Source organism: Chaetodon trifascialis, chromosome 15, assembly GCF_039877785.1.
Source record: "Chaetodon trifascialis isolate fChaTrf1 chromosome 15, fChaTrf1.hap1, whole genome shotgun sequence".
NCBI classification, from domain to species: domain Eukaryota; kingdom Metazoa; phylum Chordata; class Actinopteri; order Chaetodontiformes; family Chaetodontidae; genus Chaetodon; species Chaetodon trifascialis.
This window is the reverse complement of record NC_092070.1, coordinates 3,818,857-3,846,406: the sequence shown is the minus strand read 5'-3', so window position 1 is coordinate 3,846,406 and position 27,550 is coordinate 3,818,857. Positions and strand designations below refer to the sequence as shown.

General features: G+C 43.4%; 1 protein-coding gene across 1 annotated transcript; it reads right to left on the bottom strand.

Annotated features, from left to right (window-relative positions):
- Positions 1-232: 232 nt before the first annotated feature.
- Positions 233-24,389, bottom strand: LOC139343160 (sodium- and chloride-dependent betaine transporter-like). Its single transcript, XM_070980645.1, has 11 exons — positions 24,189-24,389; positions 23,019-23,153; positions 22,058-22,195; positions 13,173-13,284; positions 12,916-13,048; positions 11,834-11,968; positions 11,588-11,691; positions 2,305-2,429; positions 2,063-2,175; positions 770-907; positions 233-660 (listed from the first exon to the last, which is right to left on the bottom strand). Exons 1-11 carry the CDS (start codon positions 24,316-24,318, stop codon positions 550-552), a joined length of 1,374 nt encoding a protein of 457 aa, XP_070836746.1. The 5' UTR covers positions 24,319-24,389; the 3' UTR covers positions 233-549.
- Positions 24,390-27,550: the final 3,161 nt, after the last annotated feature.

Genomic DNA, 27,550 nt, shown 5'->3' with positions numbered 1-27,550 from the left:
GTCCAACAGAGTGCTCACCTAACCAGAAAAGGATGTCTTGGACTGAATTTTGCAGTCACACTTGAACAGATACCAGTGATAGACCTCATCAAGTCCACAGAATCACCCATCAGAAACATCATTGACCAACCACGATATTACTGCCTGTACCCTGGAGAAGCTAATCTTTGTATTTATGGAGTTGGGGGTTTGTCAGAACCCTACACCACCAGGCTCAGACTGTTCCCACAAGGACAGAAGGCAAGGACAAGGAGCAGAAACACATGAGGGAAGCACTCAGAACGTGTGGTTACTCAAACTGGGCCTTCATTGAGACCGCAAAGAGACACAGAACAGAAAGATTAGGAAAGGACCATGAACACAATTACACTGTCATCCCTTACTTTGCAGGAGTATCTGAAAAACTCAGGTGGATTTTCAACGATCACCACATCCCTAAATTGTTAGGCACAATCATCAAATATGAACAGAATTCCTAGGATACTGGGTTGTAATTTAGACCCTGGTAACTGGTGACAGATAGCTGGATAGTACAATTATATCAGGTAATCACTTACCAAAGGCCCAGCCAACAGCCACACACTCAATCAGAGACACAAACAATATGCATGCTCCATTTGCACCATAGTAGTCAATCAGCTGGAATAGGTACACTCCTCCCTGGACAACACAGAACAGGTAAATAAATGTAGTGTCACTTAAAATACTACTCCAATATGAGAGTGTTAGCTGGTGTTTTTTATTAGAATTACACAGGCCTGCGTAGTACCTGAGTGGTGAGAGGGATCTGTGAGATGAAGCAGACAGAGCAGAACAAGATGAGGAAGATTTCTCTGCGCCAGGGTTTGCGCATCTGTCCTGGGAACATGTCAATCACTGACGATGTTATAGTTTCCAAACCTGTAAACTAACACACACAAGCAGACAGAAGAAGATAATTTTACCAACTCATTACATCAAACAGTGTTATTGTTATTACTGCCATTGGTGTGCATATCTGCTCTCTCGCTCTCTCTCTCTCTAAACCAAACTGGTTGAGGCAGATGGCCGCCAACCCAGAGTCTGGTTCTGTTTTTCTTCGCTTCTTCGCCCATTACCAAATGCTTCCTCATAGGGGAATTGCTGGGTCTCTGCAAATTAGAGTATGGTCTAGACCTGCTCCATATGGAAAGTGTTATGACATAACTTTTGTTTGCTTGTTTGGAGATATATAATTAAAATTGCATTGAATTGAATAAATGATTGCAGTGGCCATGTTTTGTACCAGCTAGAGATGATGAAAGGAGCCCTGGCTAATACTCGATTAACATGCATTGCAATAATCAAGCTGAAAATATATAAAAGCATGTGAAAATTTGTAAATCATCCATTCATCCATTATCTATACCGCCTATCCCTTTCGGGGTTGCAGGGGGCTGGAGCCTATCCCAGCTACAATGGGCGAGAGGCGGGGTACACCCTGAACCGGTTGCCAGCCGATTGCAGGGCCAATTTGTAAATCAGCAACTGATAAAAATGACTTAATATTAGAGGTTATGTTGACCTAGAAGAAACAAGACTGAACAACATTTGTTATTTGATCATCAAAACAGAGGTTAGCATCAAATGTTTGCCCTCAATTTCAAGCAGCTTGCTTTATATAATTTGACAGACTGCCAAGATGAGCAGCAGCAGTGCTGATGGAATATGAGGAAATCAAACAGAACCTCAGACTTATCATACTTATGTTTAAGGAATTTTTTGGGGCATCAAGGATTAAATATTTGAGGGTCAGGTTATCAAAATCAAGCAGTCGCCTCATTAGTCAGTTACTTTCAAAAGTAAAGTAAACCAAAATATTACTCTTACCATACCATACAAAATGTCATGGCAATACAACCAAAAGCTGTTGAGATATTTCAGAGATATTTTAGAGCCAGGCTGCTAGCATGGCTAAAAACATATACAAAGAAAAAGATTTGTTACAACTATATAAAATTCTCCACAAATGGACCCTAAGCTGCAGTTTTACATGTTCATTGTGCACAACACAGTAGTATGTTCCGTGTTCTTTTCATCTTACCACTGTGTCCAGTCCCAGCAGAATGAGCATAATGAAGAAGCACGCGGCCCACAGCTGAGGTACGGGCATCATGGCTACAGCCTGAGGAAAAGCTATGAATGCTAGCCCAGGGCCTGGAGGACAAAGACAAATTTCAATTGTTGTCCTCTCCACCCGACTTGGATTATTATGCAGAAGTGTGAGGGTAAATTTGATCATCTGCATAACAGAGACAATAGTGTTGAGCTATAAGACATATGTACCTGATTCGACCACCAAGTTGATGGGAACTCCTTGTTTGTGGGACATGAAGCCCAGAGCTGAGAAGACTGCGAAGCCAGCAACAAAGCTAGTGCAGCTGTTCAGCACACACAACCACAGACTGTCCCTGCATACAGACACACAGAGCTTAGCATACAGAGCAGGACTATGTGGGAGAATGCACTTACAATTGTCCTGACTGTCCTACTGTTAAGCCTCCTTGAATTCTTCAATTTTTCTTTTGCCATGCAGATAGTTTTGGTTTGGAGATTGTCATGGTCTCAGGTTTTGTTCTGGCACTTTAACTAATTTCTACCTTCTTTCCTCTCTGCTTCAGCAGGCTCGGTGCGGAGAGGCGGGGGCGAGGCACATGAGTCACACCTGCAGCAATTAGCCGGCTGCGTATGCTCCACTCACACTCACTCCTGTGCCAGACTATTCCTCAGTCCAGCCGTGTTCTCTCCTGTCTCTCGCTCTCGAGCCTACTTATAGCCTGCTTTATATTAATGTGTGATTTGAACGTATTTGTGCCATCCGCCAGTTTTTTGTATAGGGCGTGTTTTCTGTTGCAAGCAACTGTAAGTCTTGTCTCTCCCTTTTGGAGTGTTTCTGTTTATTTGCATACTTTGAGTTTCCGGTTGAAGTTAATCATCCGCCAGTTTATTTATTGGGCGTGTTTTATTTTTGCAAGCGAATGTAAGTCTTGCCTCTCCCTTGTGGAGATTTTTCTGTTTTATTTATTGCACTTTGAGTTTCCTGTTGTGGTGATTTTTGGTTGTACTTTTTATTCAAATGAATCCCTGATTTGAGACTCTGCATCCTTGGGTTCAGGCCTTGATTTATCGCACGTAACAGAATAGTCTGGCCATCATGAACCCAGCAGAGTTTGAATCATTGAAGCAAGCCCTCTCAAGCCAGGCTGCTATTGTCAATCAGCACGAGTCGTCACTGCACCAGGGTATGGATCACCTGCAACAGCTCTCAGCCAGTGTGGCTCAACTGGGCGGCCAACTGGCAGCCATGAGGGATCAGCTCAATCCACCTGCCGGTCCTTCATCCCATCAGCAGCCTTCAAATCATCTCATCGACCAGCTCGTCAGCTCCACCCCGCAGCCAAGAGAGCCTTTCATCCCCATTCCGGCCAGGTATTCTGGAGACTTAGGGACATGCGCCCAATTCCTTCACCAGTGTTCATTCGTCTTTTCCCAGCAGCCTAATACTTATGCCACCCCTTAGGCTAAAATTTCTTTTGTGATGAGTTTACTTACTGGACAGGCTGCAGCATGGTCACTTGCCATTTCGGGTCAGCAATCCGAACTGTTAACAAACTATCAGGCCTTTACTGATGAAATGAAACGCGTGTTTGACCACCCCGTTAAAGGGAGGCAGGCTGTGGGACATTTACTAGACCTACAGCAAAGAGGTCTATCTGTTTCCCAGTATGCTTTAGATTTCTGCATTTTAGCAGCGGAAAGCGGGTGGGGGGATGCTGAGCTTCGGCAATATTTCGTAGAGGATTAAATGGGGAAATTAAAGACGAACTTGCTGTACTCGTTAAATCAACTAATTGATCTGGCCACAAAGCCAGACAACAGGCTAAAAGAAAGAGCTAGGGAAAGACAGGAGGCTCGAAGAAGACGACAGCACCCTGCAGCCCAGCCGCACGCCCGAGACTACGCTCCTCTCAGCCCCAGCTCCGATCACTCTGCTTCAGGGACTCTGCCGCTCATGCAACTTGTCTCACCAGACTGACACACGCGGAACGCCAGCGCCGCATGCGGGAAAAGTGCTGTCTCTACTGTGGCCAGAAGAGTCATTTCATCAACCACTGGAGATCCCAAAAGACCGGGCTCGCCAGTGAAAAGGGGGTCGCTGGTGAGCCAAATTTCGTCATCCTCCGCCTCTCGTATACACATTGCATCACACTTTCCCGGTCGAGGTTCTTGTTGACTCGGGAGCTGGTGATAACTTTATTAATAGAGACTTTGTAAAAGAACATAACCTTCCTATGTACGAACTTAGCCAGCCTAAGGAGGTTGTCGCTGTGGATGGCAAACTCCTGGAAATAGTCATGCACAGAACTGAACCGGTAAAATTGATTCTGTCTAGCAATCATCACGAGTACCAGGAGCTGTATATCATTAACTCTCCCATGAACTCACTATTTCGGGTATTCCATGGCTTAAGCAGCACAATCCTCATGTTGACTGGACCATGTGCACCATCCGTAAATGGAGTTTGTTCTGCCACGCACATTGCCTTCAGTCAGCCCTGCCGACCAGAAGCCCCAGCAATTTGCCACAAACAGAGGTAATTGACTTATCAAACGTTCCATCAGAGTACCATGATTTAAAGGATGCTTTCAGCAAAACCTCTGCCAGGACGCTACCTCCCCACAGATCATACGACTGCGCCATAGGCCTGCTTCCCGGATCATCTCTTCCCACCCAATGGTTATATAATCTCTCCAAGCCGGAAAAGGAGGCTATGGAGAAATACATAACCGAGTCGGTTGCGGCGGGGTTGATCCTTCCCTCATCTTCACCCGTAGGAGCGGGTAGCAGGAAAAGGAGGCTATGGAGAAATACATAACCGAGTCGGTTGCGGCGGGGTTGATCCTTCCCTCATCTTCACCCGTAGGAGCTGGATTTTTATTTGTGGAGAAAAAGGATAAAATGTTACGCCCCTGTACAGACTATCCCAGACTGAACAACATTACTGTTAAAAACAAGTACCCCCTCCCTCTGATTGACTCGGCTTTCGGTCCGTTAAACTCTGCTTGTGTCTTTACCAAATTGGATCTCAGGAACACATACCATCTGGTTAGGATCAAGGGGGGCGAGTGAAAAACAGCCTTCAACACTCACCTCGGACATTATGAATATTTGGTAATGCCATTTGATCTAACTAACGCGCCTGCTGTATTTCAGTGTCTGGTCAATGAAGTTCTCAGAGACTTACTCATTCATGTGGTTTTTGTAAATTTAGATGATATATTGATTTTTTCGAGCTCTCTTGATGACCATATAAACCATGTTTGTGATGTTTTGCAGAGATTGCTCGAGAACAAGCTCTTTGTTAAAGCTGAGAAATGTCACTTTCATGCTTCATCTGTCAGCTTGACGGTTCAATTTCAGGTTACGTGATAGAGAAGGGACAACTCCAGGCATATCCCTCCAAGGTGGAAGCGGTTAAGGGCTGGCTGGTTCCATCCACCCGCAAACAACTCGAGCGCTTTCTGGGGTTTGCTAATTTTTATAGATGCTTCATTAGAGGATACAGCCAGATAGCTGCTCCTCTCACCCAACTCACCTCCCACAAACAAAACTTCACCTGGTCTCTTGCTGCTGATGGTGCATTTGTTAAACGGAAAAATATCTTCAGTAATGCACCTATTCTCGTTCATCCAGATCCCAAGCAGCAGTTTGTGGTCGAGGTTGATGCCTCGGACTCAAGGGTCGGGGCTGTACTCTCCCAGCTCCAGCCTGCGGACAACAAGCTTCACCCCTGCGCCTTTTTCTCCCGCCAACTCTCCCCGGCTGAACAAAATTATGTGGGGAACCAGGAGTTGCTGGCGGTGGTGCTGGTTCTGCAGGAGTGGCATCATTGGTTGGAGGCCGTTCGTTGTCTGGACAGATCATAAAAATCTTCGGTGCAACGTCTCAATTCCCGTCAGGCTCGGTGGGCATTGTTCCCGGGTTCCAGAAACATCAAGCCTGACGCCCTTTCCAGACAGTTCTCCCTGGAGGAGGGGGAGTCTCCCAGCGAGACCATCCTTCCTGCGACCTGCGTGTTAGGGGCAGTCAGATGGCAACTGGAAAAAGAGGTGCAAGATGCCCTGCAGGGACAGCCCGTGCCTAACGGTTGTCCTCCTGGCCGCCTTTTCATTCCATCCATGGTGAGATCATCAGTGCTTACCTGGGGACACGCATCCTAGATCGCCTGTCATCCAGGGGTCCACCGCACCCTGGCTGTTATTCAGCAACGCTTCTGGTGGCTGTCCATGGGAGCGGACATCCGGGCTTTCGTTGGCGCCTGCTCTGTCTGTGCCCGTAATAAAGCCTCCCACCGTCCACCAGCGGGTCTTCTTCAGCCACTGCCTGTTCCTCCCGGTCCGTGGTCTCATATTGTGGTGGATTTTGTGACTGGGCTGCCTCCTTCAGAAGGTAACGATACCATATTGACTATAGTAGACCAGTTCTCCAAGGCGGTTCACTTTGTCCCCCTCCCCAAACTTCCCTCTGCCTTGGAGACCGCGAACTTGCTGGTTTCTCATGTTTTTAGACTGCACGGTATTCCCCAAGATATCGTCTCTGACAGAGGACCACAGTTCACATCTCAAGTGTGGAAAGCTTTCTGCAAAGCCCTGGGAGCCTCCACCAGTCTCACGTCCGGGTATCACCCACAATCTAATGGCCAGACAGAGCGGGCTAACCAGGACTTGGAATCTGCTCTGCGCTGTGTGGCTTCACGTCTCCCATCCTCATGGGCTTCCCACCTCCCCTGGGTGGAATATGCGCATAACACTCTGATCTACTCAACAGGTATGTCCCCGTTCATGGTTAACCACGGTTATCAACCTCCCCTATTCGCCAGTCAGGAGTCAGACGCCGCTGTGCCCTCTGTTTGAGCCCAGTTCCGCCGTGTGCAGCGAGTGTGGCGCGAGACACGAGCCGCTCTGGGATGGACCGCTGAGAGGAATCGACGCCTGGCAGATTGTTGCCGGATCCCAGCCCCCAGTTATCAGGTGGGACAACAAGTGTGGCTGTCATCTGGAGATCTCCCTCTACAGACTGAGTCGCGCAAAATGGCTCCTAGATTCATTGGTCCCTTCATGGTGGAGAAAATAATAAACCCCAGTGCCATCCGCCTCTGCCTCCCCCCCTCCCTCCACGTCGACCCAGTCTTCCATGTCTTCCTCCTGAAACCTGTGATGGAAGGCCCTCATCAACCACCGGTGCCACCGCCTCCACCTCTGCGTCTCATAGACGGACACCCTGCCTACACCGTCACTCGGATACTGGACATCCGCAGGCGAGGGCGAGAATACCAGTACCTCGTGGACTGGGAAGGGTACGGCCCAGAGGAGCGCTCCTGGATCTCGTGCTCCCTCATCCTCGATTTGCAGCTGCTGCGTGAGTTTTATAGGAAAAATCCAGGTAAACCAGATAGAACGCTAGGAGGCGTTTCTTGAGGGGGGGTACTGTCATGGTCTCAGGTTTTGTTCTGCCACTTTAACTAATTTCTGCCTTCTTTCCTCTCTGCTTCAGCAGGCTCGGTGTGGAGAGGTGGGGCCGCCGGCTCGGGGGCGAGGCACACGAGTCACACCTGCAGCTCATTGGCAATTAGCCAGCTTCATATGCTCCACTCACACTCACTCCTGTGCCACACTATTCCTCAGTCCAGCCGTGTTCTCTCCTGTCTCTCGCTCTCGAGCCTACTTCTAGCCTGCTTTATATTAGTGTGTGATTTGAATGTATTTGTGCCATCCGCCAGTTTTTTGTATAGGGCGTGTTTTCTGTTGCAAGCAACTGTAAGTCTTGTCTCTCCCTTTTGGAGTTTCTGTTTATTTGCATCCTTTGAGTTTCCGGTTGAAGTTAATCATCTGCCAGTTTTTGTATTGGGCGTGTTTTATTTTTGCAAGCAAGTGTAAGTCTTGCCTCTCCCTTGTGGAGATTTTTCTGTTTTATTTATTGCACTTTAAGTTTCCCGTTGTGGTGATTTTTGGTTGTACTTTGTATTCAAATAAATCCCTGATTTGAGACTCTGCATCCTTGGGTTCAGGCGTTGATTTATCGCACGTAACAGATCTATCTATCTATCTATCTATCTATCTATCTATCTATCTATCTATCTATCTATCTATCTATCTATTTTGAAATCTATTTATTCTCACATCCCCTGCCTAATCCTACTGGCCAGATGCTTATCATCTCCAATCTAAAATATCAGGTTTCAACAGGCTTCAACTCCACCACACTGCCAGTCCAAAGAGTCAGCTACACAGTTAGTCTGATGCCAGAGATGCCGAGATTTTTGACAAAACTCTCGCTAATTCTTGTTTCTCTGTGCCTGCAGCCTCTGCTCAGTCTTTGCTTGCCATTTTATCTGCCTTGCCTGGTTCACTCAAAGGTGCACTGCTCATCTTCTGCTCTCCCCTGGTCAAGTGATTTTGCTGTCAGCAAATTATTATTTGAATGTTACCAAACTCCCACATTTACTCCCTGCCTCAGCTTCTGTGTTTTGCACTTGGTCCACACAATTAGTCCTGCGTAACAGTATGATCTGGCAAACTAAGATGAACCAGACTCAGATGAGTCTTCAGACTTTTCCAAAATAAAAAATATCTCAGGGCCAACTCCTGGGGCAGCATGAGCGTATTTAAAAAGCCCTCCTTTAAAGCAATCAGGCAATGGTAAATAAACTGTCCAGGGGCCCATTGCACAAAAGTAGGATTGCACAATTGCAAAATGATGTTCCTCCGTCCCCCTGTCCTGGAGAGACTGTACTCCCAAATCGAATTTGCTAGGTCCAAACTGCAAAGTTCGTAAGTCCGAACTTGGTGTACTTGGTATTGAGAAATGGCCTAAGACTTCCAGGATAAGTGACTGAGCTGAGTTCACCCAATCCAAAACATGAGCGTCCAGGCTTAACCGGTTGCACAAAGACCAAGCCAGGATGAGCAGACACGGATTCAACAAGCCAAGTAAAACCTATCCTGGATAAGTATGTGCACGCGACTTCCTCAAATAGACCCCGCAATCGATCACAGATTCATCGATTCACCATGGCAACTAGAGCGGCGTACTTTTCCCTGTTGGAGGCAGAAGTCCTAATGGAGGCTTACGAGGAGGTGAAGAACCAAATTAAAAAGAAAGGCAACATCACCACAGTTATAAAACAACGAGAGAAAGCGTGGCAAAGTATTGGAGACTGCCTGAATGCGTAAGTAGTGCACAAATACCCACTCACTGCTCCGCTGAAACCATCACAATTACAATCCAAATAGTTGATTAACATCTCCGAAAACGTAGTTGTATTCTGATTATGAATCAGTTGAAATTGTAAGTGAAATTGTGTAAATGTAACTCCATCAGACTGTATAACTCCTCGTTATACCATGGTCTGGGTGAATGCTCGATTCTGATTGGCTGCAGCGTGTCCATTAAAAAGTGTTGAAGGACACCTATAAAAAACTTCCGGTCAAATAACCTGATTGTTCTAAATTATTGCGCTGGCTCAAATGCTAGTTGGTAACCGTGGCAACAGAAACTGTCTTGCTTACCTTACTTACTCGCTTGATACAGAGTGAATGGTGGATAATATTTATAAAACGATTTAGGATAGACTTACTTGCTTGATACACATTCAATTATCAGAGTCAATGGTGGATAATATTTCTTGCAATAAAAACGATTTAGGAAACTATCTGTGGACTTTGATTCTTTGAAACAAAATTTCGCATCATCCTCTGGACACACACAAGCAGTAAGAGATGCACTTGCCCTCTGAAATGATATTTTGTATCACGTAACATAACATTAAGCAATCATCTCACTTCCCTTCACTGATTAGGCCTAATATAACAGCTGCGGCCGATCGAGCTGCAGGTTCTGTGGCCAGAGCCGGTTACCTTGGCAACGCATCACAATGAGAGATATTAAATAGTCCACTCAGCCACTTCTTGTGGAAAAATGTACGATTTTAACGGTAAAAAACAACATTAACGTATTAATAATTGATTTAATATTTATTTCTTTCCTAAGTGACCATGGTATAAGCGGAGCTTCGTGTTGGACGGTTCACGCCTCCGCGTCGTCAATTCATTTTTGATAATGGACACCTTGTCGGGCATTATCCCTTACATAATTTCTCTTTGGGATTAATAAAGTTGATCTTATCTTATCAAGTTAGATTGATTTGGCCTTTTATGTTTGTTCTGTATACAAGCTTGCAGGCTACTGCATCCATTCATTTGTCTGTTCATTTGTTGTGTACGGATTTGTCCTGCATTTATTTCGGTCTGCAGACATGTGGGGTGTACTATATACAGACCGTTGGATGTGTATTTATTCTTGTGTTGTATAATATGCTTTGATTCTGTACTTTCTATCTTGTAGAGTCACTGTGTGACTTCAGTTTTGAAAGGAATTGATGCTTTGATTTATCCTTATTTAGTAAAGGAACATCATGTTACTCTTTACTATTTATATTTATATTGGATGTGTTTTTTATATATAGTCTATGGGGAAGTGTCTATCTGATGAAAGCAACATCATCTAAAATTATCATTTATCTGCAATGATTGAAATTAATGAAATTAATTAAAATTGAAATTAATGATGCTTATGTTTTGTGTTAATGTTTAAATAATGGCCATGGATCTGGTTGAAGGTGATAACAATGTGTAGTGGTCAGTGGAATAACTATTGGTTTCCGTTTGTGATGACTGCTGACTGAGATAAAGGATGAGATTAAATAGATCCTGGAACTTAGCCTGGTCTGGAGCAGGCTAGCTCCACAGAATAAATCTCCATGGTAACTTATCCCATAACATATCCCACTTTCCGCTATCCTGCTTTTGTGCAACCAGATCACGGATAGGTTGAGCCCGGATAACCTACATATCCTGGCTTAATCCCTTATCCTAGTTTTGTGCAATGGGCCCCAGGTAACCACTGATGACTCAACCCAGCAACCACAACTTACTCAGTGCTTCCCTCTCCACCTCAGCCTTCCCCTCTGGTTGCAGAGTTTTTGATTTAATGTTCACTGGTCTTTAAGCAGCGGCCCCTCTCACATGCCACAGATGCCTTGCGTATAGCGTATTTTATTTACTTGTGTGACTAGATCTGCTCATGCCTGGGGATCAGCTGTGTGATAAAGCCAGTCAGCCCCATGGTTCTCCTTTGATGCCTTTACTTTGGAGATGCAAAAATGTATTGATCATCATGTTCGAATGGCTCTCCCAAACATCTTCTCTCCATTTGGCAGAGCTCCTGCCTTGTCACAGAGCTGGCTGGTAACTTCCAAACCCTGGATGATATTCAAAATGGTTTGAGTGATGTAAAAATGACACCCTTTGGTAGATCTATGTTTTTTAGGGGCTGTTTTCAACCTGAATCTTTTGATTCACGAGAGAAAAGACTTGAGAAATTATGTTGCGGAATCTTTCCAATCCCTGATTAAGAGCAGCACATGGCAAACCCATCACTGAATTAACAATACCAACAAGAAGCCTGGAGTATGTTGAACATTAGTGGAACTACTGATCAAATGGCTTACCTGTAACAGTTGTTCTTGACTTTGTTGTAGCTACCCAGTGTGATTATGCTTCCTCCTGCAACACCATACGAGAAGAGGACCTGAGCACTAGCCTCCACCCATACCTGATTAACAAAGATGAAAAATTGCATGTAATTCACTCATCTCCAGTGATAATTGGCCCAGGTGGGTGTGACGCTTCAAGTTCAACAATAAAAAGAACAAGAGACACTGTAAAGCTGCAAAGATTAATCCAAGGTGTCTCACCTGAAAATCTGCCAGACGAGAGAAATCTGGATACAGATAGTAGACCACACCCTGCCAGGCTCCTGGCAGAGTCAACCCCCTGACCAGCAGGATGACCAGTGTCACATAGGGGAACACAGCCGTGACGTACACCGCCTAAAATTTCAGTGATTATTTGGCATATTGCTGGTTATATGCAATTACTGCATTAGGTGAGAGAAATGCTGCTGCTACGCTCCTGTTAATGTCGGTTACTTCTTTGAGTAGTGCTGTAGGTTTCAAGTAGTAGTAGTAAAGTTTCAAGTACAACAAGTACAAGACTTCAGCTGTCCTTCTGCAATGCCGTCAGTAACATAGACAAAATCAAAAGGTAATGCTGCTTTCATTTCATGTTGGGACAATGGGAAGAATGAGACGACTTTCTCCATTTACATTCAGCCTTCCTGTATTCTCTTTTAGTACTTGTGACAGTTGGGGTGTTACTCAGCTTGCTGAGAGACCTTTTCAGGTTTGGAGTTTTACAGTCAAAATCATTAAAGTCAGTCCCTTTACGAATTTTGGACTATAGAAGTGCCAGTTCACCTCTATAGGGCACTATGTGTATGTTTTGGGTCTTTGTGTGTGTGTGTGTGTGTGTGTGTGTGTGTGTGTGTGTGTGTGTGTGTGTGTGTGTATGTATGTGTGTGTGAGACCTGGTATTTATCACGTTGTGGGGACAAAAATCTGTTTACACAGTCACATTGTGGGGACTCACCTGCCTTATGGGGACAAAATGCAGGTCCCCTTAATGTAAATCATTAAATTTTAAGGTGAAGACTGAGGATAGGGTTACAGGTTAGGTAAGGTTATCTTAGGTACAGGGTTCGGGTTAGGGTAAGGCTCCAGGAAATGAATGTAAGTCTATGTAATGTCCCCAGAAGTGATAAAAACACAACGTGTGTGTGTGTGTGTGTGTGTGTGTGTGTGTGTGTGTGTGTGTGTGTGTGTGTGTGTGATGAAAATAAAGTGTAAAAATTGAATTTCTTCAAATGAGATTAAAAAACATGTGAATTTTTTATAAGAGACTGGTTGGCCCCTGAATTTTCATGACAATGTTTACAGACCTTTCCTGTGGAATGGACCCCTTTCCAGATGCAGAAGTAGCAAGCCACCCAGCAGGCCAGGAGAGACAGTAGCTGCTCCCACCTGACTGTACCAATCTCCTCTATTCCCCCAGACATGGACAACACCCCTCTCCTGTATGGGAACACCACACAATTAGTGAAGGTTACAAGCATGCAGAATTACCATATTTGACATGAAAAGATTGCTGCTGCCCTATGTAATTTAGCACGAGTTTGATGTGACAAAATTGACTCACTCCCAGAACTCAGAGACGGAAGACTTGGTGAGATTTCCAGATGTCCAGTTTCCTGTCAGGTTGCTGCTGTGTATTGCAGTCCCGTTTGTTGAGGTGAGGTCCACACATCTGTCTGTTGATAGGAAGGGAAATGATCACAGTGATTAAATGTTATTCTTCATAATGCTTCACGTGACTGAAATAGTCATCAGAATGTGATATCATTTGGGTTAGGGTCTTAATCTCCTGGCTACCAGGAAAAAAAAATGTCTAATCACAATTTTTTTTTTAAATTCCCCAATCTTTGTTAGGTAAGTAGATTACTGAAAACATTTTTTTGGAAAAAAAAAAAAAGTTTTTATTTTTAAGATATCGTGTGTCCACTACAGTGGACATCGGAATGCCATACATGTGAAATTGAACCTTGATGGCAACCAGTTAGTTCCAAAGAAAATACCAAAAAGTCAACATAAGAATGAGTTTAACATCCACATAACTGTACATCATCACTTTTGTTTTGTTTTGTTTTGTTTTGTTTTGTTTTGTTTTGCTTTGTTGTGCTTATTTGGTATGATGCTTCAAAAAGCCATTCCCCTTCTTGGAAAAACAAAGGAATGCCTTGCACTTCGTGCACATCACATATGCTTTGCTCTTGCAGCCAGATCTGCAACACCTTGATGCATGTGTTTCGTCCACAATCTCTGGAAGATGGATGGTGCCATCGTGTCTCAGAGCTGCATTTGGCTGCAGTTTCCACTTTTGACATGGGGGAGTGTAGTCATCTTTGCTGTCACTTGCGATTCCTGCTTGGGCCCGAGTAATCAACTCTTCACCATGGAGCAGTTTGAAGTCAAGGAACTTCAGTTGTTTCTTCCCCAGAAACTGACAGTCACTCTTATACTGAAGCCATGAGTTGGTGATTGCCAGGTCACAAAAGTGGAAAACTGCACGCACTGTCCATTTCTGAGTACAAGAGGCCATCCTGTAGAAACACGGTAGAAACATTCGATCAACCATGTCCACGTCACCCATGTTGGTGTTGTACTCAGCAATTGCCAGTGGCCTTGACACCTGGACAAACCGTTTGTCTTTCTTGGACCATCTTCTGCGTGTGTCTTGGGGTTCAATGTCACAGGCAGAGGATGCCATGACAACTGGCTTGTTGTCCAACCACTTTAGGACAGCAAGTTCAGGAGGGCTTTGTCTGACTACCATTTGTACACTCCTTTGGAACCCTGTTATTCATGAGTGTTCCAGTCCCTGTCAACCCATTTGTCATTAGGGTGTTGCGGATTTTGTTCTGTCAAAGAACAGGTGGGTTCCTTGGGGAACAGACTCTGCCAAATGAAGAACAGCTTATTCTCCAATGGCCTTCACTCCTGTAATTCTGAAGTTAGTCTTGCCTTGGTAGACCACAAAGTCTAAGACCAGACCAGTTGGTGCAGCCAAGACAAACACCTTCAATCCAGTTGGGTATGGTTTGCCCGGTACATACTGGCGCACTGGGCATTGACCAGTAAATGGAGGAAATAACTACAAATGTCCACTACGGAGGACATTTTTTAAGCACTTAAATAGTTTTCTAAAATACAATTAAAATAATTTAGACAATGTTTTAATGTGTTGTTAAGAGACTTATGTAAAATATCCCAACAACATTTCAAGCCAAAATTTTCTCAATAAAAATTATAGAATTGAAAAGAATTTGCTCTGATGGATGCCAGTCTTTAATGAGAAAAAGAAACAAAGCTGCACCCCTTCAAATTTGGTGTTATTGAAAAGCCCTAAATGTCCTTTGTAGATAGCAAAGGAGTTAATTCAGTAGTATGCAGTGGGTGGGAGATATTCAGGTTTACAAATGTCCTCCACAGAGGACAAATTTGAACTACTAGCAGTCAGGAGGTTAACAGAACTTTTTTTGTTGCCATTTAAATTAATGTACATTTCAATGATTAGAACCCTGTGTCTTCAAGAAAAAATTGAGAAATCAAAGTACCATAAAGGAAAGATGCTTAAGTGATTTTGTACATGAGCAAAAAAAAAATCGCAGAAGTAGAATTTTCTTTGCATAATAGTTGTTTCTTCACTGCTGACACTGCAAAGACGAGGGATCTAGCGAGTGCTAACTGTCTCTCTGCCCAGATGAGGTGACGGCTCTAAAAACTGTGGCTGCCTCGATCTGGCGAGGTTATCATTGCTTACATCTGCATGACATCTGAGGATGTGGGGATCAAGATGGCGACATATGAGGTTGGTGTGTGGTGAGTTTCCAAATTGTAAGATCTACTATGTCAAAAACAGACAGCTAAACCAAACATTATGCCCACTTTTGAAAAAGAAGAACAATGTGAGTAAATCAGAAAGAATCAGAATCAGAAAACCCTTTATTGCCAGTTTTACACATACGAGGAATTTGCTTTGGTGAAGTTGGTACATGACACACCTAGTAAAAGCTGTTAAAGTAATAAAAATATATCAATATAAATATATGTACACAAGTCTTTTTTTTTTTTTTTTTTGGAAACGCAGTCTGTTTTTCCAGAAAGTCCAAGCAGAGCGTTAATTTAACGCATAGAGTTATGGCAAAGTCAATGTGACAGATGAGGCAGAGGTGAAAGTGTGAAGAGTGTCAGGGGGGGTTCCGGGCCTTGTTAATAAGGCTGACAGCAGATGGGAAAAAACTGTTCTTGTGGTGTGAGGTTTTGGTCCTGATGGACTGCAGCCTCCTGCCAGAGGGGAGTGTCTCAAAGAGTTTATGTCCGGGGTGGGAGAGATCAGCCACAATCTTTCCTGCACGCCTCAGGGTTCTGGAGGCGTACAGGTCCTGGAGAGATGGGAAATTGCAGCCAATCACCTTCTCTGCAGACCGCATGACACGTTGCAGTCTGCCCTTGTCCTTGGCAGTGGCAGCAGCGTACCAGATGGTGATGAAGGAGCGAAGGTTAGCACACCTTTGACCAGAATGTCCAAAATTTCCACTGTTGGGAGTAGGAACGTAGACGATAAATCCTCTGGTGTTGCTCCTCTGATGTTCATGAGCTCATCTCTGGTGAAAGAGTTCCGGGTGCCGTCGCAAAAACCAGAGGTAACACACAAAACAAAACAACACGCACCAACACACCAAGGCGGCCGTCTGCGGCACCATCTTGAGGTATTCAGGAAATGGAATAGCACCTAACACGGCTTTCTTGTGAAATGAATGTAACATCCTAGCTTTGTCATTTTATGATCAACAAGCCAAATAAAAAGTCTAGAAGAAACAGTGTACTAATGGCGGGAGAGAATTGAAGGACATTTCAAACGCTGATATCCTGAAAGTGGTGGTTGAGTTGACAAAGTGCTTCACTACTCTTGACATGAACATCAGAGGTGACATCAAACTTGTGTCATTGCCCACACTGGAAGAAAAAGATGGGCTTTCTTGTTAACATGGTGCATAGAGTTGGGGCACCCCACGAAAATGCAACTCAGCCTGTTATTGTGCAGTACACAATGTGATCTTTGAGAAACAAAATCTGGAAGATTTGTCATAAATGTGGGATCTTGAAAAAGAAGAAACTACTAGTGGCAGATGATTTGACATGTGATAGCACATAAAGGAAGGCTTTGCCGCGGTACATAAGTGTACCAGGATAAATCATTGTGTGTGACGTGGAAGACTATTCAATTTCACCTTATTGGTACTCTAAGTGAGTGAGTACTGACAGGCAGAACAATTAAATGCTCTTCCAGAGAGGGCAGTGTATCAGTGCTAAATACAGAAGTACATAGTCATGCTTAGAGTAAGACAGTGCAAGTAATAGCAATGGATAAATATCTGAAACGAAAAAGTACTCAATCTGACCTGGGTCCTGGAGAAAATTCCATCCCAGATGAAGGCCCTTGCATGAGTAGTGGTCAGAAGAAAGCAAAAAAGGTGAGCTCAAGACAATACAATGAAACTTATCTTGCCTTTCTATTTACTTTTACTGGGGAACCAATCAAGTCTACTCTGCTATGCCTGGTGTGCAGGCAAAAGTTGTCCAACAGTACCATGATCCATCCATCCATTTTCTATGCTGCTTATCCCTTTCGGGGTCAAATAAATCAAAACAGCCACACACTGTGGCAGAGACATTAATACTGCCTGACTGCAGAATTATCTTAAAAGAGATGCTCAGCCCAGGGCGGCATGGTGGGGCAGCAGGTAGTGCGTGTGCCTCACAGCAAGAAGGTCCGGCAGGGCCTTTCTGTGTGAAGTTTGCATGTTCTTCCCGTGCATGCGTGGGTTCTCTCCGGACACTCCGGCTTCCTCCCACAGACCAAAAACATGCTCATTAGGTTAACTTGTCACTCTAAAATTGTCCTTAGGTGTGAGTGTGAGTGTGAATGGTTGCACGTGAGTCCCACAGGTACTATTGTCCAGAGGGGGCAAGGCGAAACTCGTATTCGGGGTCACAGAACAGGGGTCTTTACAAGGAAACAGGAGAGCAGACGAGGTCAAAAACAGGCTGGGTCTAAACCGAGTAATCTGTCCGAAAGAATACGCTGGATAGTCTCGCATAAGGGCTAAGAACAATCTGGCGAAGAGTGAATGTGAGTGAGCCACTTAAGTATGGCACAGATGGAGATTGGTCTCAGGTGTGCACTGGCTGAACAGGTGTGCAGATGAGAGAGAGAGAGAGAGAGAGAGAGGGAGAGAGGGAGAGAGCAGAAAAAGGAGCTGGCTGATGTGACAGGTTCAGGGTGTACTCCGCCTCTCGCCCGTTGACAGCTGGGATAGGCTCCAGCCCCCCGCAACCCCAGAAAGGGATAGTCGGGTATAGACAATGGATGGATGGATGGAGATGCTCAGCCCTGGCGCCGCTGACAAAATAGCCCAAGTCCCTCTATCAAATAATATAATAATACAATTTCCAGACGTATTGAAGACATGTCTGCAGACATTGAGAAGATAGTTTTGGAAAAGTTGCACATTAGTAGGAAATTTGCATTGCAACTCGATGAATCTACGGATATCAGTGGACATGCACAACTTATGGTAAATGCGCGCTTTGTAGACGGAGACACCATCAGAGAAAACCTTCGAGTTGTGTCAGAGTACCTTGAACAAGGAGGACTAAAGTGGCAAGACTGCATAAGTGTTTGCAGCGATGGAGCAGCTGCCATGCTTGGATGCACCAAAGGATTTGTAAACAGAGTGAAATAGCAGCATCCAAATGTCATTGTGACGCATTGTTTTCTGCACCCGGAAGCACTTGTGGCCAAGACATTACCAGACCTAGCTCCTGAAAACTGGAGGCTCATTTCATGTTCAAACATCGATTGCGCAAATCCATTGCAAATTTATGATAAATGTTTAAAAAAGAATCTGGAAGAGATAATAAATGAGAAACCAAAATACCTTTATGGCCAAACGTCACTGTTATGATCCTGTAGACCTGTTCTATCCTTAATATATGTTTTTCCTGTTCCCCAGTGTTATTGTTGCCTATCTGTCTGGCTGGGTGTTCACCTACACCCAGCCAGCTCTGCCTCCTGAGGTGCACACTGGATGCGCATGATCCTGATTAAGGCACAGGATAAAAGGGGAGAGCTCTCTCCTACCTGTGCCGGATTGTCCTGAATCCCTGGCAATGTCTTCGTTCATGTTTTGTGAGAACTATGCTACACTATCTCCTCTCCTGTTGAGTTGCTAATTTTAACGAATTTTGGTCTACCACTTATTGTGTGCTTTTTATGTTTCAGTGTCTTCTGCTACTGTACATCAGTGTGTGCCTTGACTCAAACCTGCTTTGTCAGAGCTTCCTGAGTTTCTCCCCACTCCTTTTGAGTGCGCCTTTTGTTTATTTCTGTATCCACTTCTTATGAGTGTGTTTTCTGTTTCACCTGTTGTGTTTAAAATAAATTGTGTTATATTTGATATCTCTGTCCCTGGTCTGCATCTTTGGGTCCAAAACAAATTTTCAGGTGTAAGCCAAAGAGAACAATCCAGCTAGTATGGACCCAGCAGATCCAGTTAAAAAGGCTGTTACCACTCATGGCGCCTTATTCGGTCAGCACGAACAATTGCTTCAGGCATTGTGTCCATCCACTCAATACATGGCGTCTCAGGTCTCTGGGGCTCCTTAACAGTTTCAGCCACAGATTGTTTCTCCTGAGCTGCAGCTCTTGGGAGCCAATACAACCAATCCCGAACCATTTGATGAGACCCGCAATAAGTGTCAGGGTTTTCTGCTACAAAGTAGTATTGTTTTCCGTTAGCATCCATGCTCCTTCTCCGATCTGCGCTTTTGGGTTGCTTCAAGGCAAGGCGTTGACTTGGGCAGAGGCACTAAACACTACCGTTGACATTAGTACACTCTCACTTGCCAAGTTTGAGAGGAGACTACAGTTAGTGTTCAAACACCCGAACCATGCTGGAAATGTTTCGAGCCATTTGCTTCGGCCTTTGTAGGGCAGCCAAACGGCAGCGGATCATGCCATTAACTTTCTTACCATATCTGCCGATGCCAGCTGGGCCATTACCGCGCCACGGTTTCTGCACTGTCTCTCTGAGCTCTTGAAGGACCAGATCTCTACAAGGGATGAGCTTCCAGACCAGAATGCCTTGATTGATTGATCCTGAACTTCCACTCGATCTCCTTCCCGCTACCAGAGATCTCTGTTTTCCATTCCCCGAATCAGATCAGACCCGCAGGATCCGAGCGGGTGAGTGTGTATATTGTGGAAAAGTGGGTCACATTCTGTCTGTCTGCCCCATTCGACCAAAAGATCCCGCCTGTCAGTAGACAGACTGACGAGCCCCATCTCCCAAGAATCTAATTGCCCACACAGCTGCAAGTTTCAAGGACAGACTGCTCTCTGTATGGGGGAAGAGGTGTTCTCTGTTTTGGCTCTCATAGACTCTGGAGCGGAGGAAAACCTGCTGGATAACCATATGGCCACGGATATGGGTTGCCGACTGGTGGAGCTGGAAAGACTGGTGAAGGCCCACACCTTAATGGGAGAGTCATGATGGAGATAACTCACTGCACCACCCCAAACCTGATGGTCATATCCGGTAAGCATGAAGAGATTTTGTTCCTCATTGTACACTTCTTCACTCTGGTCTTAGGACACCCCTGGCTATGACAGCATAACCCGCTAATCGATTGGGGCCAGGGTAGAATTGTGAGTTGGAGTTCTCAGTGTCACTCTCTATGTCTTCATTCAGCCATGCCTCCTGCAGGTGGAGCCGCCGAGAGCATAGTCTCTCCTCCTAAGCTCCTAAGGGCCGCACTCTGTCCCTTCCTCCACCAGCCATATGACTGATCTATCGACCTCCTCCCAGGTGCACCGCTCCCCACGAACCGACTCCACAGTGTGTCATGCCCAGAGCGGGAGGTGATGGAGCAATATATAAAGGACTCTCTGGCAGCAGGTATCATTCGACCCTCATCCTCTCCCTTAGGTGCTGGGTTTTTCTTCATCGCAAAGAAGGAGAAGACTCTCAGGCCTTGTATTGACTTCAGGGCTACCTCTTCAATACGAGCACCCCCTGTACAGGGGGCTGGGTGAGATGCGCACAGTTCAGATGGCCAGTGCTCACGCTAGGAAGCACCAATCCTACTTTGTAGCATACCAGAATGACTGGGAGAAACTCAGCTAGAAGCCTCTGCAAAGCATTGCCACCCAAACAAAACATAATTCATACAGCAATGAATTATATGGGCATGTAACGCAAACAAGAAAATAGTGTACGTCCACTTTAGAGCATCTGCTGAGTTCAACACTTCACACAAGCCAGAAATCGTGTTAGTGGTCTGCATCTTTGGGTCCAATACATATTCTCAGGCGTAAGCCTAACAGTCACATTCACTCTAATATCAGATCAGGATTAGATTTACTTGACTATTCAAACTACACAAATTCAGACAGATTAATCATCTTCCTCGATTTTGCATTTGATTTAATTGAACATTCTTTCATTATACAGGCCCTGTAAATTTATGGTTCAGATCATTTTTTCTTAATAATATTAACATGTTCAGCATGGACATAATTAGCTCTGTAGCTGAGGACACAGTATTATTTCTTGAGGATAAATGGCAAATGCACAATGCATTACATATAACTGGTGAATTTTCATAGGATTCAGGTCTCAAGCTCAATATATGCAAAACTGAAAATTTATGTTCAATACCCCTGTAAAACTGTATGTGAACACATATTCCAAAGGACATGGTTCTCAGCTGGTAAAACTCTCAGGAGCCTATCAGCAGGCTTTACTGTGTTGTGTTTACAACTTTTCACCACCTAAGGATACTATGTGGAACAGCCGTAATATTACTGTTAACAATAAAAGTATACGTAAAGAGAACTAAGTTAAAAAGGCCTTACCTTTGTTACAGCCTTGTTTGATGATTCAGGAAATCTTTACAGGTATGAAAATTTCAAAATCTTTTCCAGTTACATATTTAGAATTTGTGTAAAGATTTCATTCATTCCAGAGTTAGATTTCAGTGGAAGGACTTTTCTTCCAACATTTCCTACAAATGCTGATAATGTTCTTCAAAGACTGTGCATATTGCTTTTTATGTGTGCAGTTCTTTGTTCAGAAGAGATGAAGACTAAGCAGTAAATTTATCACAGTGATCTTACATGGTGGTACACGACAAACGTTTCTATCTGCATATTTTGCCTTATGCTGCTGCAGCCTTTACATTCAAATCAAACTTATGCCGCATTGAAAGGTCCGACCTACTTAGACTGCCATCATGACTTTTACATGAAAGTGACCAGGGCATGTATTCAAATATCAAACCAACATCACATTAACGTAAAGGGGAGCGTGTCTGAAACCTTGAATCATTTATAAAAAACAAAGAAAGCGCTGAGTTTCTTTTCATTTGCTATACATCTTCCCACCCTCATACCACACTGACCTGTGTTCCAGGAATTGTTGCAGGTGGTCCAGGGCAGAGGGTCTCTGAAGCAGTAGATGAGATAGATGAAGGCCCAGGCCAGGACAATGCTGTAGAGTCTGGAATACAGCTGGACAACTATCAACGAATACCCCGTCCCTGGAGGGAGACAACAGCCCAGACACCCCAGTTTAAGCTCATCCCTTTTGTCTATCTCCAGAATTCATTATCATTATAATAGCTGCCCTTAGATCTGCTGGAACAGGGAATTTGTTTTGCACCTTGGGACAGGAAAACTAGAAATTCCTTACTTTATATCCTCTCCTACACTGCAGAGTCCAAACAAGGTGCAGTTTTATTTAGCTTCAGGGGAAGAACAGGCCAACATAACAAACAGAACAAACTAAAATCCCCCTACACTTACCTAATAAACAAAAGGAAAATGAATGACAAATTTCTAACCTAAGCTCCTGACCTAGAAAAACAGGAGAAAACATGTTCAAAACAAAAAGGCTTCTCCCCCCTACTTAACTGCCCTAGCTATTTACATGTATTTACACTATTTACAATAGTTCAAAACTTGATTTTTACACACTCAGCATCTTTTAACCCAACAATTCAAACACCATGCTGGTGGTTCTTTGTGGTAGAAAGGCTGAAGAGGGGACCAGAGTGTAGGCCGCTGGTGTTCAAACAGACCGGGGATCAGCCCCCTGACCAATTGCGCTGCAGCAGTCATCATCTTGCTCCATTCATGCTGAAGAGAGAGAGAGAAAGAAACACACACACACACACTGGGAGAGGAGACACTGCAGCAAAGAAAAACACACACACAGACACTCACAAATGACTCACAGGGTCATAACAATGTATTTAGCCACATACAGACAGAGAAGACATACAGTATTTGAAATTCACAAACTCACAGAGTTTGTGAAACACTTTTTGTTAACAGTGACTTAATTAGAAATAATGTGATTACCCTTTGCCAGGGGGCAGAGCTTGTTCCAGCAGGTGATGGGGCCCTCCTGTGTGTACTGGCCAATTGCAGTCTCCATCAGGAAGAGTGGCAGGCCACACAGCACAGCAAAGAGTAAGTAAGGCAACAGGAAGACACCTGCACACACACAAATACACCTGAGACCAGTGACGCTGTAGTAGGATGAGCACTGGATCAGCATTAGTTAACTGAGTGTCTGATCCAATGCAGAGTATACTTTTCATTATGAGTTAATCTGGCCAATACTTTCCTGATTCATTGATTAATCTGTTGATCAATAAAATATCAGAAAATTGAAAAATGTCCATCAAACTTTAGCAAAACTCAAAAGTGATGTCCTCAGGTGTCTTAAATTATCTGACCTATTGCCCAAACCCAAATACATTCAGTTATACATTACACACACGCCGCTGTAGGCTGATGGGAATGTCAACCGCAACTGAACGGCTCAAACCTGTGTAACTACAGTGGAGTGGATCCACAACTATTACATTCAGCATATTCATGTCAATAGTCACTTGACTGGGCTCGCTTTCTCTTAGTGTAAACTGTATAACAAGCACAAATCAATGTTGCACTTACCAAGTTGGCAGTTCTACATTTAGACTAGATTCAGAAATAGTATCATGTTTTTATTTTTCATTAAAATTAGCAGCTTCCTTTTTGTTGCCCACAAATATCATTATTCTGGTAACTTTGTTTTAGCTGCTGGTCCCAGTTATGCATGTTGCTTATACAGTGAAGATATACAGAGTTGGGGTAAGCTTTCATAAACTTTTACAAATAAAATCTGAATAAAGACTTTCTCAATCACAAGCTGCTGTAGTATATACAGTTAGTTTAACCATGTTCTCCTGCAACCAGGAAATGGTAGATTAGTTTAATTCTTGTTCTTGAAGTATCATTTCAGATACACTTAATGTGCAAATAGTGACAAATTCATTACGATCAACTTGCAGTTCCTTTAGAACAATCCCCATTTCATTTGTCTGACAGAGTTGAAGTTCTTCTTCAACCATTCTACTTCTACAGTAGGTGTAATGAAGAAATTGATTAACTGATCCTAACCTTTACCTAAAAAGTTATTTCCATGAAAGGTGAAAGCACTCAGTCAAATGTGACAGTTCATTGACTTTGTGTGTTCCAGCTCACCTCCTCCGTTCTTATAGCACAGGTAGGGGAATCTCCACACATTGCCCAGGCCAACCATATTGCCTGCAGCTGCCAGAATATATTCCCTTTTCTTCCTCCACTGTTCCCTCTTTTCCACTTGCATCTCCATCTCTGTGTCACCTCCCCAGTGCCTGGTCAGTACTAGCAGTGCACACCTCTGTCAGGCTGGTGTCACGCTCATCTGTAGTCACAATACTGACTGTTGGCCCGAGGCCATGGCTGTTTAGGAAAGCTCAGTAAAGCAAGGACACACTCATTGGTAGAAGTTCTGTAATTTAACACCGTCATCACATGCCTTTCAAAATGTATGTTCTGTTTCAAATTACTAGTGTTAAATCCAGGTAACAGGATTGTCAACATTTAATCATTTTATAGCAGTAATAAAAATAAAATTGAGTACACTTTCCTCTGAAATTTATTAGTAGAGGAAAATGGACTAAATATACATTTAAAGTGTATGTTGTTTGTGATGTTAACAGTGTGATAATTTGATAATGATAATAATGTATAAGCCAAATAAGTTCATAAAAATAATTGTTAGAGAACACATTTAAAATTGTTACTAAATTTAAAAGCCTGATAGCCTCACACAGGGGGTTCAAAACTGAAAGATGGCACGGTTGAAATTCCAGTTTCTCCTGGACTTGAATAACTGGTTTTTTGAAACTTGTGTTTCTTGCTTGCATGTACTTCTTTTTAGAGATGCTGCATGACAAGCAGGGGTATCTCTTGGGGCTGACAAGCCGAGACTATCTGGGGCCAAGGTCAAGAGTAAGAGCACGGAATGCCCACCACATTCTCTTTTGGTGTGGTCTCTGCTGCGCTGCCCAGAACACTGCTGCCTAAATTTCATTTGTTACTGCACTGTATGTCTGCCGCCTACATTACATTTCATTTGCAATCAAATTTTTATAGCAATGTTAAAGAGACAGTGTACAAGATTTAGTAGTATCTGGCAGTGAGGTTGCAAATTACAACTAACTGAATACCCCTCCCCTCATTGTCCTTATGGTGGCTGCTAAAAATGTGAAAATGCAAAACGCGCTCTCTAGATCCACCTGTCAGTCTGTCTGCTCTCAGCCCCTGCAGAATAGTGGTGATCCAACATGATTGCATCCATTGTAGATATAAAGAGCTCATTCTAAGGTAATAAAGAGACATCAATTTTTATATTCAGGTGATTGTACACTAATGAAAACACAATTATTATTAATTATTATTATATTCCCCTATAGATCCTCCTAAATCATGCAGAGAGTCTTTCTTTTCTGAACTTTTTGGGAGCTTATGCTTGGCAGATTTATCACTTTCCCTCTATATAATATCAGATGTTTTGACCATCTCACTTTTCTCCAAACTGTGTTGTCAACTCCCCAAGTATGTTATATCCACAGATTTCAAAGTGTGCATTTTCTGTTATTATGGTTGGTTTCACTGCATCCACAATTATTGCAAGATTCTTATCACTCTTGGAATCTCTTCTGGACTCACATGACGACTGTTGAAGATTTTTTTTTGGATTCTAGGACTAACCAAGATTCCTCTGCAGGTTGGAACACGTTTCCTCTTTATTCACTGTAGACTGAATTTCTGACTTGTCCATATCTAATTCATACTTTCTGAGTTTTATTTGAGTTTTTACTTACTTTTGTTTTTATATGTCATCTCTTGTGAATTATATGCCAGGATCCTGGGGGGTAGAGGAGGTTTTTGAATGCAATGTACCACAAGATTTTTTTATAAAATTGTGAAAAATATTTTTAAAAAGCCGAATGTTAGTTTATTAGAGGGCCACTGAGGGAAAAGCAATGTGAGCATGACAAATCTCTCTTGCCAGTAACATCTCTCAAAATCAAAACTGAGTCAGAATGCCTAAGTGATGTGTACGAATCCTTCAAGTAATACATCCATAAACTAAGTGCTGAATTTATATGTCTTTTAGTGTTTTCATTGATATAATGCAGGGCTGTTCAGGTATCTGATTCTGACTGCCTAACTGGAGTCACTTAATGAAGGAACTAGTTACTCCAATCCTTGTTGTCTTGATATTTTAAAGCTTTAAAGACAACTGGAACTGAACTCTAAATGTCTGTGGAATAGCACAGAATGCAACAAATCTTTCCTTTGGGCCATGTCCACAGTACATGGAGACAGTAGTTGATGAAAACATCCCTTTGCTTGCATAAGAGAAAAGTAAAATAAGGACATTTCAGTCATCACATTTGACATTTGAAAAGAACAGTTGTTCCATAAAGATTTCACCTGAGTAGTTTCTCCTCTTCCACTGCACTAATGTCGCCCTCTAGAATGAGAGTGCACACAGACATTCATGCACAAACATGGTCTCCATTTTCATACTTGCAAACAACTTTCCACAGAGTTTCAGACAGAGACAGTGACCTCCTCTACTCTCAGTATCTTTATATGCATTCTGAAGTGAGACCACCTTAATGTGAGTGACTGCAACTTCAGAGTACTGTCCTTGCTCATATGCTTCACACTCGCTTTAAGAACACTCTGGCTTAATTAGAACAGCCTGACTATATGGTAGCTCATTGGACCGCTCAAAGGTTAAGGCTTTATCTGTCTGTATTTTTACAGTGTGGTTCCTTTGGCCAGGCCAGGATCAGGTGGGGGTTCTACCTGGTTCTATGCTTTCCAACTGGTCATGAGTTTGAAGAGTTTCTTAAGAAGAGGAGAAAATGGCAGAAAGACAAAGAGGCACAAGAAATATTCTTGCTGAATGACAGTGAGATAATGAAATGCTACAGATTAGATTGTACAGGGATGATATTTGTGGTGCTATATCTGAATGAAGTTGTACTGTGTATAATATATGTAGGCTACATACCTGAAAATACAAACTCCAAACCTCAATTGATATGATCTGTCTGATTATGGAACAGGGAAAGCCATCACTTGACTGATGTTAAAAGATTACTGAACTCAGCCACAAATGTTGAAAGTTACACTGCTTATTAGTAAAGCACTGGGCTGGTTATATCACTTGTTTGAAACTTGTTTGTAAACTACTTGTGGTTTGACGCACAGGATAATGTGCAGTGAAGTGTGTAGTACATTCCTACATTCCAAGCATCGCTCCTCCTTCTCTTCCTCTGCTTTCCAGTCCAAAGACTAAATAAGGTATTGTTGTAGAATAAAAAAGCTTCGGGGCGGCATGATGGTGTGTGTGTGTGTGTGTGTGTGTGTGTGTGTGTGTGTGTGTGTGTGTGTGTGTGTGTGTGTGTGTGTGTGTTTGTGTCTGTACCATGCATCCTATTTAAGTTTTAGAACAGATGCCGTTTGGAGCGGCTCCATATTTTTTTTTGTATTTAAATTCT

Coding starts and splice junctions, on each gene's coding strand:
- LOC139343160 (XM_070980645.1), bottom strand. CDS start 24,318: ATGGAGATGCAAGTGGAAAAGAGGGAACAGTGGAGGAAGAAAAGGGAA. Junction 13,285..22,057: donor CAACAATTCCTGGAACACAG/GTCAGTGTGGTA, acceptor TCCTATCAACAG/ACAGATGTGTGGACCTCACC. Junction 2,176..2,304: donor CAACTTGGTGGTCGAATCAG/GTACATATGTCT, acceptor TTTGTCCTCCAG/GCCCTGGGCTAGCATTCATA.